Consider the following 13,788-nt stretch of genomic DNA (forward strand, 5'->3'; position numbering starts at 1 on the left):
AGGTGGATAGTTAAATGTACATGAGTACTCACATTTGCCTCCTGAGCTGTACACCCAGCATATGACTGTGGTGGCTGATGATGATGATGATGATGACTGCAGCGACATATATTATGATGATGATTAGCCGTGCACTTAATGACGATAGATGAGCGATGAGCTGTAACTGCATGGCATGATAAGCCTAAGTTACAGAACCTCACACTATCCTCATCAGCTCGTGAGGGGTGGGTCATCTCCATCCTCCTCTTTGTCACTAGGTGGAGGAGAAGGGATACAACCTGGGGTACCTGGAGTGTGGATGCCTGCAGGATTTGAGGCAGATTCTGACTGGACTAGGGTAGAAGGAATGGCAATGTTTCTGAGGCTTCAGTGGTTTTCTTGGCTCCACCGAAGAACATACTGTAGTGATTGGAAGCTGTTTCTGTTTCCTGTATGTCTTCCATGATTGTCCAGTATGGTTTATCCGCATCAACAAAGCATGTGCTGCTTTTAGAGCCTGAGCCATTCAAGGATCATCATCGTTGACAAAGTCCTTCATTGACTTAGTCATTCGAAATAACCCCTTGGCTCTCCAGGGTCATGGTCTTGATCTCACCCTTGCCTTCTTCATTCTCTTCTGCACCCTCTTCAGCTTCATCATCAGTAGCTTAAGTTGAGTGAACAATTTCCAGTAAGCTATCATTGGTCAGGTTCCCCTCATGGCTGTCATTGAGTCCCAGAACTTCATTCTCTAGCATGTCCATGGAACCTTGTTACAGACATCTTGTGTTGAGAGCCACTGTTTTCACCACTGCCGCTGTAGTGATGTCATCAAATGAAAAACCAGCAAAGTGATGTGCACATTCAGGTCACAGTAGCTTCCAACATGCATTCACAGTTTGAGACTTTATGGCACCCAGTGCTTCTTTTCCCACAGTCAAGCAATCCATTGATGTAAACCTCCCTCCAAAACCCCATCACTTCAAGGGTGCTATTGTCATCTAAGGCTGTGTGAAGAATCATTATTATCATGGTGTTGTTGATGTCGTTGCCTAACCTCTGTAAGCCTGACCGACAAGACGTGTTGACTGCAAACATAGAACTGAATTTGGTATATGGGTTTTAATGCATGAATCACACCCTGGTCCATTAGCTGGATGAGTGATATAGTATCCAGAGACAAAAACATCACCTCCACCTTCTTATGCATGAATGCCAGTGATTCTTGGTGTTCTGGTGCATTGTCTAGTGTGCAGGAAACATTCTGCACATTTTGCAGGCTAAATACATGCACTTTCATATGGTGATTGGATGGAAAGGGGAGGCTCAAAGGGTGCATCAGGAAAGGGGATGAAGTGGGAGGTGAGCTTGGAGCAGGTTGGCCAGGTAAGCTAGTGGAAAACAATCCTTACAGTGGAAAACTCACTGTTTCCATGTTTATCCAGAACATTACTTCAGGTTGAGGGGAGAGTGGTGTGGCTATGGGATAAGTAGTATGGGGAAGAGGTGGGAGATTGAACACAGGGTAGGCAGACTGGTTGGGCAAGTGGGAACAAAACCTTTCGAGAAATACATTGCCCTTATATGTGTGGGGAACTTGTTTGGCTATTGTGGGCACTTGCCAGACCCCACAAAAATCAGAGTAACTGTCTGGGAAAATCTGCAGGGTACTGTGTGAAAAAAACAGAGCTGGGAAAGTAAGCTCGTGAGAAACGTGAAAAAAAACAGAGCTGGGAAAGTGAGCTTGTGTGAATCATGGAAAGAAACAGAGCTGGGAAGGTGAGCTTGTGAGAAATGTGGCAAAAATCAGAGCTGGGAAAGTGAGCTCGTGAGAAACATGGAAAAAAACAGAGCTGGGAAAGTGAGCTGCTGATAAACATGGGACAAATGTAGATGAATGCAGTCATGAAGATATCTTGTTTAGTAACTTCCATCAGATTTAGCTTAACTTCAAAAATGGGTTTACTTGAAAAATTTTTGTCTGCATTTTGCTTTGCTGCATTGTAAATTCACTAAAAATATAACTTCAAAATTTTATCATCTTTATTAAGACCACCTCACAGATTCATGCTTCAAATTTTATAAATTGCCATTGATAGCCAGAATTAGTCCTACTGGTAAGTGTTCTTCCAAAAGTACTTGCTTCATAGATAAACTAATTAATCAGTCAGCTTATCCACGTATGAAGCACAGGGTTTTGTGTATTCATACAAATAACCAATGCTTTTCATAAATCAGGATTTTGCATGTGCTTCCAGACCCCTATATATTGTATTATTGTACTGTACTGTAGTATGAATGTCAGTGCACTTCACCTTGCAACTTCAAATGAGAAACCTTGCAATAGGTGGCTATTCTGTTGATGTATATTTGATATATATCACCAGTTACTTCCTGTGCATGTGAATTTTCGAAACTAACGAGATTATTAGATTTTGTTTCAGTTTGGCCATGTGGAGAGGATGGAGGGTGAAAGACTGACGATGAGTGTGTATGTGAGTGAGGTGGAGGGGGGAAGAGGGAGGGGGAGGCCGAGGATGAGATGGAGGGATGGGGTGGAGAGGTATATGAGAGAGGGGGGTGTGAGTTGGGAGCAGGGCAGTGAAATGGTGGGGGACAGGGCGAATTGGAGGTGATTTGTTTGTGGCCACCCCAAACGGGATTGATGCGTCTGGCAATAGATAGATAGATAGTTTCAGTTTAATACTGCTTCTTGAACACCATGTAGCCAGCATCATCAATCAGCCTGTTTATAACCAGGCAGTTGACTACAGACATGAGCATAACTTTCCTTCTGTTTATGTCATCCTTTTTTATTATAATTTGTGTTCTTAAAGTCTGTTAATGAATTATGAAACTAGGACAGAATGTGCCATCTCTTGGAATCTCCCACAAATTTTTTTAGTCGGATTTTACTGCAATTTTTCTTTATCACATCTGTGCACCAGGTAGGATTGTCAGTGTATTTTTGTACAATAGCTATTATTATTATTATTTTATGGATAGTCTCAAAATTACATTAGTATTATAAAATGATTTACTACTCCATTTTTGATAAAATGAGCAAAAAAATGAATATCTTGTTATACAGTACATTCTTAGTTTAATATGCAGCAGTACCTTATTGTTTTGAATCCTTGTTTTGTGTTGATTGTGATTTTTATCTATTTTTTTACAATTATTATGATTGGCTGAGATACAGAACTCTCTGGAGGTCGTTTTCATTGGTGGAAAGGCGAAATCATTTACTGTACCAGAGAATATCAACCTTTCATCTGCCATGTGAATGTGAGCCTTATGTGGAGATGTTGATAATGACATGAAAAAGAGTAAATTTTCAAACTGCATTTGGTTGGCATCTGACATCATGAATACGTAAATAAGGAAGATGTGCATTTTTTACAGATAACTATACATATGCCACTGGAAGCAACAGAAGCACCTGGTCAGGCTGGTGAACCCATTGCCAGGGTTATTTAGATAATGGTCTGCCAGCCTAGGCATTCAAATGGCAGCCCTGGTAAAGACCTGAGTTTAACAATGCCATGAAAGTGAATGCCAGGCAAAGGGTAATGCCTGTCCTGGGAGAAAGTTTTAAAAATATGGCATTAAGTGCCTTAGCAACATCATGGATATTAGCTGGCACAGCCATGTGCATAATGAACAATTGTTCTATGAGACTTGAGTCAGGGCTTACTATCATCATCATCATCATCATCATCCGGACCTCCTTTCCTACCCAAGGGCAGGGTGGGGAGTAGCAAGGCTTACTGCCTGCATAATAATTGAACACCAACTCTGGCTATATGAGCACACTGCACATCTCCCTGTAGTTGATCCTTCTCTTAGGGTTGTATCTGATAGAGAAAACCTCAAGTTGAGGAGGTCAAAGGGAAAGCCACAAAAATCGTGACTGGAGTAAGTTGACCGTTCATGTTAGCCCAAAATTTCCCTGTCCCCCCCATGGACCTCTGAAAATTTTTTGTCCCTCCAGACCATAGCTGACATTCATTATAATACACATACAACCTCTAAAACAGCACTGGGTGATGAAAGAAAAAAAAAATCTTGAGTGTACAAAGTGGTAAGTAAATGGTGATCACTTACCATGACAGGAAACAGAGATGTTTGGGTGTAAGGACTTATCTAACCTAGAGTTAAGTGAAAAACTATTTTGACAGCATCAAGTAACAAAAAACTTAGTAAGAAGTACATTTTGAGTGATAGCGGTGAGGTGAGAGAGACGAGGGGCAGACAGCAAGTGATTTGTGTGGGTGGGGTGGGGTGGATAGCTGATTGGGTGTAAACAGGCCATTTCATGTTCCATATTTTTATCCAAGTTGATTTTTATCATTTGTTAGAAAAAAAAAAAAGTTGAAAGAAGAAAAAGTACATAGTGGTGGTGATGAAGTGAGAGAGATGAGAGGCAGGTGGTGAGCGATATGTGAGAGTGTTTGTAAGTGTGTGTGCATAACCAGGTGATTGAGTGTAAACAGATCTTTTCATGTCTCATAACACTGGTTTACAAAAAAAAAAAAAAAAAAAATAAAAAAAAAATAAAAAAATAAATCTGAGGCAAGCATGTGAATGGGTGTTTTTGACTAATTTTGATATGCTTAATTCAGATTTCTAAACAGTTTTGCTCTATCACCTCTAGTTTTTTTGCCTTCACATATCCCTTTTTTTATTATAATGCATATATTTATTATATAATGAGTTTATTTCATATATTAAAATGACATATTACAGAACGAAACAAAACAGACACAGGACACTGACAGAACTAAATATTACCATTACTTGGATATAAGCATATATACACACCATGGTACTACAGACAGTCAGAAGTGATTTTTTTGGACAATCTGGTGTACTTTGCCTCCGAGATGGCGCAGGAGCCTCCAGCAGAAGTCCCCCATCATGCTGGGGTTCCACTTGCTTTGGTAGTTGCTCTCCATCTTAGTTATATCTTGGTGGAACCTTTCCCCATGTTCGTCACTTACTGCTCCGAGGTTCAGGGGGAAGAAGTTGAGGTGGGAGTGGAGAAAGTGAATCTTGAGAGACATTCGGCACCCCATATCCTGATAAGCCTGCAACAACTTCTCGACACGCTCTTGGTAATCTAGTGCCTGTGTGTTACCAAGGAAGCCATGGCAGACTACTTTAAATGCTTCCCATGCTCTCAGTTCCTTCAAGGTGAGCTTCCCCTCAAATACCTCATCCTTCAGCACCTCCCGGATGTGAGGTCTGATGAAGATGCCCTCCTTGAGCCCAGCAGAACTGAGAGCTGGGAACAGAGTGTACAGGCGTTGGAAGGCAGCGCCATCCTTGTCCATGGCCTTCACGAAGTTCTTCATAAGGCCAAGCTTGATATGAAGAGGGGGAAGAAGCATCTTGTTCATGTCCACCAGAGGATTTTCTTGGGCACTGTGTTTCCCAGGCACGAAAGTGCTCCTAGACCCCCAGTCCTTCTGTGTGTAGTGCTTGACATGTTTGAGCTTGTTGTGGCGTGTGTTTTAAACCAAGTTCCAAGAAAATAGGACGGTAAATGGATTTTTGGCGAATATTTTGGGTCCAGGCCTATATGTATACATGTACATACATGTATATCTCAAAAACTAGAGGTGATGAGTGAAAATGGATTTCGAATCTGAAATCAGCACCCCAAAATTAGGTTAGAAAACCTAATTTTATGCTTGCCTCAAATTTCTTGTAAACCAGTGTAATTTTAGCGGTGTTGAATTATGACCAGTTGTTTTAGCAGAATCCTAAAAAAAGATAATGTTTTGCTTGTTCTAGGTGGGATGAGCATGCATTTACGAGGTCTGATACCAGTACTGTAGTTACTTTGTTTTATTTATTTATTTATTTTATTTTATTTATTTATTTACCCTATTCCCCCTCCTCCCATGGTTACTGGGCTTGGTCAGGGTTCATCTTCCTGCTCATAATGTGTTTAATGCAAATTGGATCTGTGTAAAGTGAGGGTCTGCTGTACAGTACTTGGTGTTCATTTTCTTAGCCTAAATTGCCGATCATGAACATTTTCTTTCAGGTTACTGTTGAAAACTTTGTTCGTCTACTGACTGGTCGGTTAGCACCCAGCACACCACGGTCCAAGAGGCTGCTCACAGATGATGGGTCAAATATTCTCATTTATATGACTGGGCATGGTGGTGATGGCTTTCTCAAGTTCCAGGACTCAGAAGAGATCACAAATGTTGAGCTGGCAGATGCCTTTGAGCAGATGTGGCAGAAAAAGAGGTAACTTTCTAACATTAGCATTATTCCCCATAGCTATATCATATATGGCATTCCTTAGACCCTGATATATATACAGTACTAAAATACTAAATAGTTTAAGTTTCAGTCAGTCTGATGCAGTTTTGTGCCTTACACTCCTCATTTTGTGGGGCTGAGATGGCCACCCTGTATAGGGGACTTGTGTTAGAGCTTAGATCATTATTCAGTGGTTTCATTTTGCGGGGCTTATATGGTCACCCTGTTTAGAGGAGATTTAATAATTTTTCAGTGGTCTCTGTGGTAGCGTATTATCTTATTATATGGCCATGGGTAGCATGGTAAGGGAAATTGGCCTATTTCATGAGTGATGTGGTCTGATCATGGTTAGCACTGATCAAACTGAGTACAGTATTACATCACTCTAAGTAGATATGGTTGGCTCCATTGTGTGTGTGTGTGTGTGTATTTACCTATTTGTATTTACCTATTTGTAGTATACAGGAATTGAGCAATGCTCGTGTTGTCCTGTCTCCATATCCACATTTATCAAGTCTACCTTTACACACATGAATGTTTTTCTCATGCACCACCTCTTTGTCTGAGTCGTTCTAAATATTTAAGAATATACCTAATTGTGATATACACGGAATGTACTATGCTCGTGGGTTTCCGTCGCTGTTTCTCAATAAGTCGAATTTAACTTTAAACTCGTTTAAGTTTTTAGACTGGACGATCTCTTTGTCCAGGCTATTCCATAAGTCTATACTTCTGTAAGGAAAGCTATATTTCTTGATATCCTTCAAGCAGCTTGACTTTTTCAATTTCATTCCATGTCCTCTTGTTGCTCTCTTATCCCATACAAACAGATCTTCTTTGTCAATTTTATCTACTCCCACCATGGTCCTGAACACCGCAATCATGTCTCCCCTCTTTCTCCTTTCCTCTAACGAAGGCAAATCCAGTTTTTCCAGCCTCTCTCTGTATGACAGGTCTGTCAGACTGGGGACCATCTTGGTTGCTGTTCTTTGTATTCTCTCAATCTTGTTTATATCTTTCTTTTTGTGTGGGCACCACACTACCGCTGCATATTCTAACCTGGGGCGGATCATGGCCACTATCAATTTTTTCATCATTTCCTCATCCATATAATGAAATGCTACTCTTATGTTAGTCAAGAGCTTATAAGTCTCTCCAACTATCTTGTTAATGTGCTTTTCTGGTGACAAACTATCTTGGACCAGCACTCCCAAATCTTTCTCTTCTCTCCTTTTTGTGATTAATTCATTACCCAAAAATAATTCAGTGATGGTCTCCTGGTACTTTTACCCATTTCCAATATTTTACATTTCTTTACATTAAATTTCATTTCCCACGTCCGGCTCCAATTGTGTATCCTATCCAAATCCTCCTGCAGTATTTTACAATCCTCCTCAACCTCTATCTTCCTCAAGATCTTTACATCATCAGCAAACAGACTCGCATAACTGTTCACTCCATCTACCATATCATTTACGTAAATCAGGAACATTACTGGCGCCAACACTGAACCTTGAGGGACTCCACTTGTTACTTCCCTCCATCCAGACATCTTTTCCTTTATTACTGTCCTCATTTGTCTGTCTCTCAAAAAGTCTCTCATCCATTCCAGAAGTTTCCCCTTTAGTCCTCCTATATATTCTAGTTTCCACATTAGTCTCTTATGAGGTACCTTGTCAAAGGCCTTCTCTAAGTCTAAGTACACACAGTCCACCCAACCATCTCTCTCCTGTACCACATCAATCGCTCTTGAGTAAGAGCTCAACAAATTTGAAACACATGACCTTCCACTTCTGAATCCAAACTGACATTCAGCCAAAATATTCATCTCTTCCAGATATTTTATCCATCTGTCTCTCAGGATTCTCTCACACAATTTTGCGACCATGCTGGTTAGAGACACTGGTCTATAATTCAGGGGTTCTTCCCTATTTCCTCCCTTGTAAATTGGTACCACATTTGCCCTCTTCCATTCTTTTGGCACTTTCCCCTCTTCCAGTGAGCATACAATTAAGCTGTGAATTTTATCCGCCAGTTGTTCTCTGCATTCCTTCAGTACCCAATTAGAAATTCCATCAGGTCCTGGGGCTTTCCTTACATCTTGAGTTTCCAGTAATTTATACACTTCCTGCACCTCCACTTTTATATCTTTCATCACTGGAACATTTCTAATCACTCCCTCCCCTTCCACAAGCTCCTTTTCTTTAGTGAAAACTGACTGGAAACGTTTGTTCATTATTTCTGCTTGCATTGCCACATCCTTAAAGACCTCTCCATCTACTTTCAGCTTGGTGATTCCTTCCTTTTGTTTCAGTTTGCCATTAACAAATCTATAAAACAGTTTGGGTTCATCCTTGCATTTGTCAATTATACCTTTTTCAAAATTCCTTTCTTCTTCCCTACGTATTCTTGTGTATTCGTTTCTTGTTCTTTTATATTCTTCCTTTGTTCTGTCGTTACCTCTCTTTCTCCAATTGTTCCACGCCTTATCTCTCTTTTTTTGGCTATCATACACCTTCTATTAAACCACTCCTTTTTCCTGTTTTCTTTCCCTCTTACTCTTGGTACAAATTTTTCCACTCCCAAATTATAGAGGTCTAGAAAGATATCCCACTTCCTCTGTATCTCTCTTGTTTCTCTGAATTTTCTCCAATCCGCATTTTCAAAAAGTTTCTCAATCCTGTAAAATTTGCTTTGCCAAAGTTGTATCTTCCCTGTCTATGAAGCTCGTCTCTTGGCTCAACGTTTCCTATTAACATCTGGAACTCAGTGACCACGTGATCACTTTTTCCCAAAGGACAGAGATATTCCAATGATTCTATTACATCGGGTTCTTTGGTGAACAGTAAATCTAACCTTGCTGGTGTGTCCTCACCTCGAAACCGTGTCTCTTCTTTGACCCACTGCGTCATCACATTATTCATTATTATATTTAATAACATAGTACCCCACGAATCCTCGCCGCCTCCCGAGTACCATTCCTCCCAGTTCACCTCTTTACAATTAAAGTCACCCACCAAAATTATATTATTGCTTTTCTCAATTATTTTTTGCAAGTAGCTAGCCATATCTGACAACATCTCATGGTATTCGTCATCCTTCCATGCTCTCGTCTTTGGGGGAACATACACTACCGCCATATCTCTCTTAACATTCTCTCCAGTTTCTAATTTCATATATATCACTTCAGCCCTGCCTTCTCCCATTTCCACAGTATCTACATTTATGTTGTTCTTCACTGCTATCATCACTCCTCCTCCCTTTTTTCTTTTCTGTCTTTTCTCCACAGTTTGTATTTACCATCTCCCAAATGAACATCAATATCTTCTCTTAATTTGGTCTCTACAAAGCACATGACATCAGGTTCATGCTCTCTCAAGAAATCATTAATTTCGATCCTTGTCGATATGAAACCATCAACATTAGTATATATCACCTTCAAATTATTTTTGACATTATTAATACCCTCTTCTCTCCTACTCTCTGTCCGTACCACTTCCTCAACTTCTGATCTTTCACAACCATCCCCCTAGTTTCCTTCACTTCTATTTCCTTAAATACCATTTCCTTACTTTCATATCCAATACTCTCCAAAAAAAGTATTACGTTCTTCCTCTGTCCTCTTATCATTTTTTTCCTTTACTTCTTCCTTTAATGATTTTAAAACTTCTCTTTCTTCTTCATTCAGATCTTTTCTTATTATAATATTTTCCATCCCCGCCTCTTTGCTTAATTTCCAGGTCACTTTAAGTATCTCATTTATTACACTTTCTGATGTAAACTTGACTCTCATTGGTCTTGTTTCCCCTTTCTTATAAGGCCCTATCCTCCTTACTTCCTCAATTTCTTTTACCCACTTGTCTCCTTCGGGGTCAGTCTTGCCTAATATTCCTCTCACCATGTTCGTGTCTCTCTCTAGTCTTGCGAACCTAACCTTTTCTTCCTCTTCCCTGTTTCCAAATACTACCACACATCTGTTCCTTTCTACAGTTTCTCTCACTATTTTCTCTTTTTTCTTCAGTATTTTCACTACATTTTCTTCCATTTCTTTCTTGTTCATTTCCCTTTCTTCCTGGATGATCTCTCTTAAGCTGACCACCTCTTTCTGTTCTTCTTCTACGTGTGCCCACTTTGCCTTGTGTTCTTCTAGTACATTACTCACCTTCTCCGTTTTATTAGTACTCTCTTCAAGTTTCCTCCTCAGTTCAACATTTTCCCTCTTCAAATTCTTAATCTCTTCATTGGCTGTTTCGTTGGACTGGATTAGACTCTGTATGGTGGTTTCCGTATTTCCTGACACATCCTTTATCACTAGATTCTCTACTTTTTTTTCGAGTTCACTAATCCTCATAATTAATGTTTTCACCAGGTCCATGACATTAGTATTAGCATCAAATCCTTGAAATTCCATTCCCTCATTGTTTACATTTTCGGCCATCTTTAACGTACTGGTAAAGTACCTAAACAGCTGTTACCGAATAAGCCACAAACATTCATGTATACTATTGCCAACAAATCTTTACATTTTTGGTAGTCTACCAACTTTCATTATTTTAAATTTAAAGAAAGACCCTAGGAGACAGGACAGACAAAATTCCTGGAACTACTCAAGGTCAGGAGCGATGCCTGGGACGACCTCTCTCTCCGGCAGTTCGTGTGTGTGTGTGTGTGTGTGTGTGTGTGTGTGTACACAGCATATTGTTATAACATTTTATGACATTGTGTGTTGGCAAGGTGTTTAGGGTTAGTGGAGGTACACAAGAAAAAAAGGTGATCTTGACTACGATTCCAGAAGCATCTAGACTTTTGTTATTGTTTCCTTTTAGTCGTATTGCATCAGCTGATCAGGTCAGGTGCAGGTAAGGGGATGGGTCTATAATGATGTGGCAGGGATAAACCTGCTCTGCTGTCGGGCCCTGCTGCGTATGTCACTGATTGCACTGCGCAGTTGACCCTCATGCGGTGTGGTGCAGTGAGGATCTGTCCCTTCTTCCCTTTGGGGCTAAGTTGCAAATGAATGTGTTTGAGTGGATGAGTAAATTGGGAGTGTGTCATCCTGTCTCGGCTACCTCCCTTTCCCTGGGGGAAGCAGCTTAGGTATATAGATAGATAGATAGATTTTGGTACTTTGGTGGTATCAGTTACCTGTGTTTTGAACACGCCACAGTACTAATCAGCATGAAAACATAAGGAATATGTGAACAGTTTCCTTTGTCTTAACATGAAAATTAGAGTACTGTAATAGCTTTTATTAAGTTTACAACATTATATATACAGTACTTATATTTGTTTTATTTTATTTGTTAAAATTTTATTATTATTTTTTTAAAATCAGGGCTCCATCATGCTTACATGCATTGGCTATGGTCACCCAATGGTGGCTAACCATGCTGCTCAGTCTCTAGCTGCCTCTTTGTTCAGTCCGTCTTCACTGAGGCCAAATTGTGTGACCTTGTCCCAGCTCTTTCTGGTTAGTCTCTCACAGTTACACCTTTTGCTCTCTACACCCAGTTATCATCCTCCATCCTCTCTACATGCCCACACCATTTCACTTTACCCCTTCTCGCCACAACACCAGTTCAGTCAGATCCCATCCATCGTAGCTCTTCATTCGCAGTCCTAACCCCCCAGGCCTGTCATTCAAGGATGCACTACACATCCATCTAATCATTATCATCTCTGTATGAGTGACCCTATGTATATCCACCTCCTCTCTTGCCCAGGTCTCGCTACCCTATTGTCACGAATCAATTTGCGACATTTCCCTTTTGTGAGAAGCCACGAACTATTAGTGGAAAACTCACTGCGTATCGCTCAGTTAACCGTTTCTCCCTCCATTTCGGGGTACACTTTTCAAAACATTCGTCACTGTTTTCAAAAGTGACCGATTTAATGCGCGTCACTAAGTGCTGTACTGAGCGATACTATTGTTTTCTTTATTGTTCGCCCCTGCTTGCACTTGACCGTTAAAAATGCGGCCTACTGCTTCCCCTTTTGTTCCCACGACTTACTCAGTCGAGTGTTTGTTTTGACGGAGGAAGGTCCTGTGCTCCAAGAAGTGTGAGAGGTCGCTAGCACCCAAGCTCCACTGAGACAGTTAATCCAGTCCTCCCACTCCCGGGTGATACACAGCATTCATCGACCGGTATTTCCTTTTTGTAATCCTAGTTTAAGAGTTTAGTTAAGGTGTTTTTTTTCTAGGCATAAGTATATAGCTTTTGTGTGAGTGAGTGAGTGCGTCTCATTTATTTGATTTGAAATGTAACGTTAAATTTATTCTTGTAATTAATAAATTTAACAGTTCTTTTCCTTGAGCTTAATGTAAAGTAAACTCTTGTTTCATTTCTCCGTAATTAAGCTTATATCCCACATAGCTCCTAGCTGGCATAAATGTTTGCTTTCATAACTGGTACTTAGACCAGTCTTGTTGTATTAACCTAAAATCCGTTGTGCCAGGAGTTAATGCATCAGCAAGGACCTGATATTATTATTAGTATTAGTTATTTATTGTCAGGGGTGAAGTAACTTTCTCCAGAGGCTAACAGTACTAATTCAGCAATTGTGAGTAATTAGTCTCTGCTGTGTACTGTTGAGAAAGTTTGTAGATTCTCGTTCTGAGAGAATCGTGCGAAGCAGGCCAGCGTAAAGTAATCGTTGTTTGATTTAGTAAGACAATCATTGTCCCTGCTCTTCAATATTATTGAATATTATTATCAATTGAATAATATTTAAGCATTTATTTTAAAATTACCGTGATATTATAAAAACCCCGTGACAATTGGCGACCTCATTCCAGGATATTAACTCCTAGCTCTAAAGCTATTCACGAGATAGTGCTCACTCATTCATATTTAGGTATTTATTATTAAAGTTTATAGGCACAAGTTTACTGGTGGTTACCGTTGATTTAGCAAGTGAATTTTTGCTTTATTAATCAATAGAGTACTTAACTCTAGTTTATTCTTGGTAACGCCACACGATTTTATTCGCTTCTGGGAAGTCAGCGTACCCATTGTGTTTATTATTGAGTCTTCCCAGTCATTTACATTTTTGATTTATTCTTTGCCAGTTAACTGGATAAGACTGGTCACCACTAGCTTGTGTCTGTACTCTTTACTTGTGTTTATTGGTATTCGTCGCTAAGCAGTCAGTACTCAGTTTCGGTTACTTAGTAAATTGAGCTAGCATCATGGCAGCCAGTGCTTATGTACAGGAAGCCAAAGATATTGGTCTCACAGACCCAGAGAAAATACAGAGTTACGTTCTCTCACGGTTCAATTACGAGCAAGAACGTGAGAAAGATGCTCGTGAAGAGCGTAGGATTCAGCGCGAATATGAGCGAGAACAGCGTGCATATGAACAAGAGCAGCGTGAGAAAGAGCGCGAATACGAGCGGGAACAACGGGAATACGAGCGAGAACAGCGTGAGGAACGAGACAAAGAACGAGAACATGAACTTGAAGTGCTGAAGCTCAAGCGAGATTCCTTGGCTTCAGACATGTCTGGTGCAGTTGGTCCAAGCTCCAC

General features: G+C 40.3%; 1 protein-coding gene across 1 annotated transcript in view; it reads left to right on the top strand.

The window, feature by feature from the left end:
• Positions 1 to 13,788, top strand: part of LOC145415675 (putative GPI-anchor transamidase) — a 78,258-nt gene that overhangs the window by 20,923 nt on the left and 43,547 nt on the right. The window contains exon 4 of the mRNA XM_080284891.1: positions 6,038 to 6,246. Within this exon, the coding sequence (XP_080141017.1) occupies positions 6,038 to 6,246 (209 nt within the window). The remainder of the gene's footprint in view (positions 1 to 6,037; positions 6,247 to 13,788) is intronic.

Source organism: Coenobita brevimanus, chromosome 103, assembly GCF_032717465.1.
Source record: "Coenobita brevimanus isolate Jiangsu-jjx chromosome 103, ASM3271746v2, whole genome shotgun sequence".
NCBI lineage: Eukaryota > Metazoa > Arthropoda > Malacostraca > Decapoda > Coenobitidae > Coenobita > Coenobita brevimanus.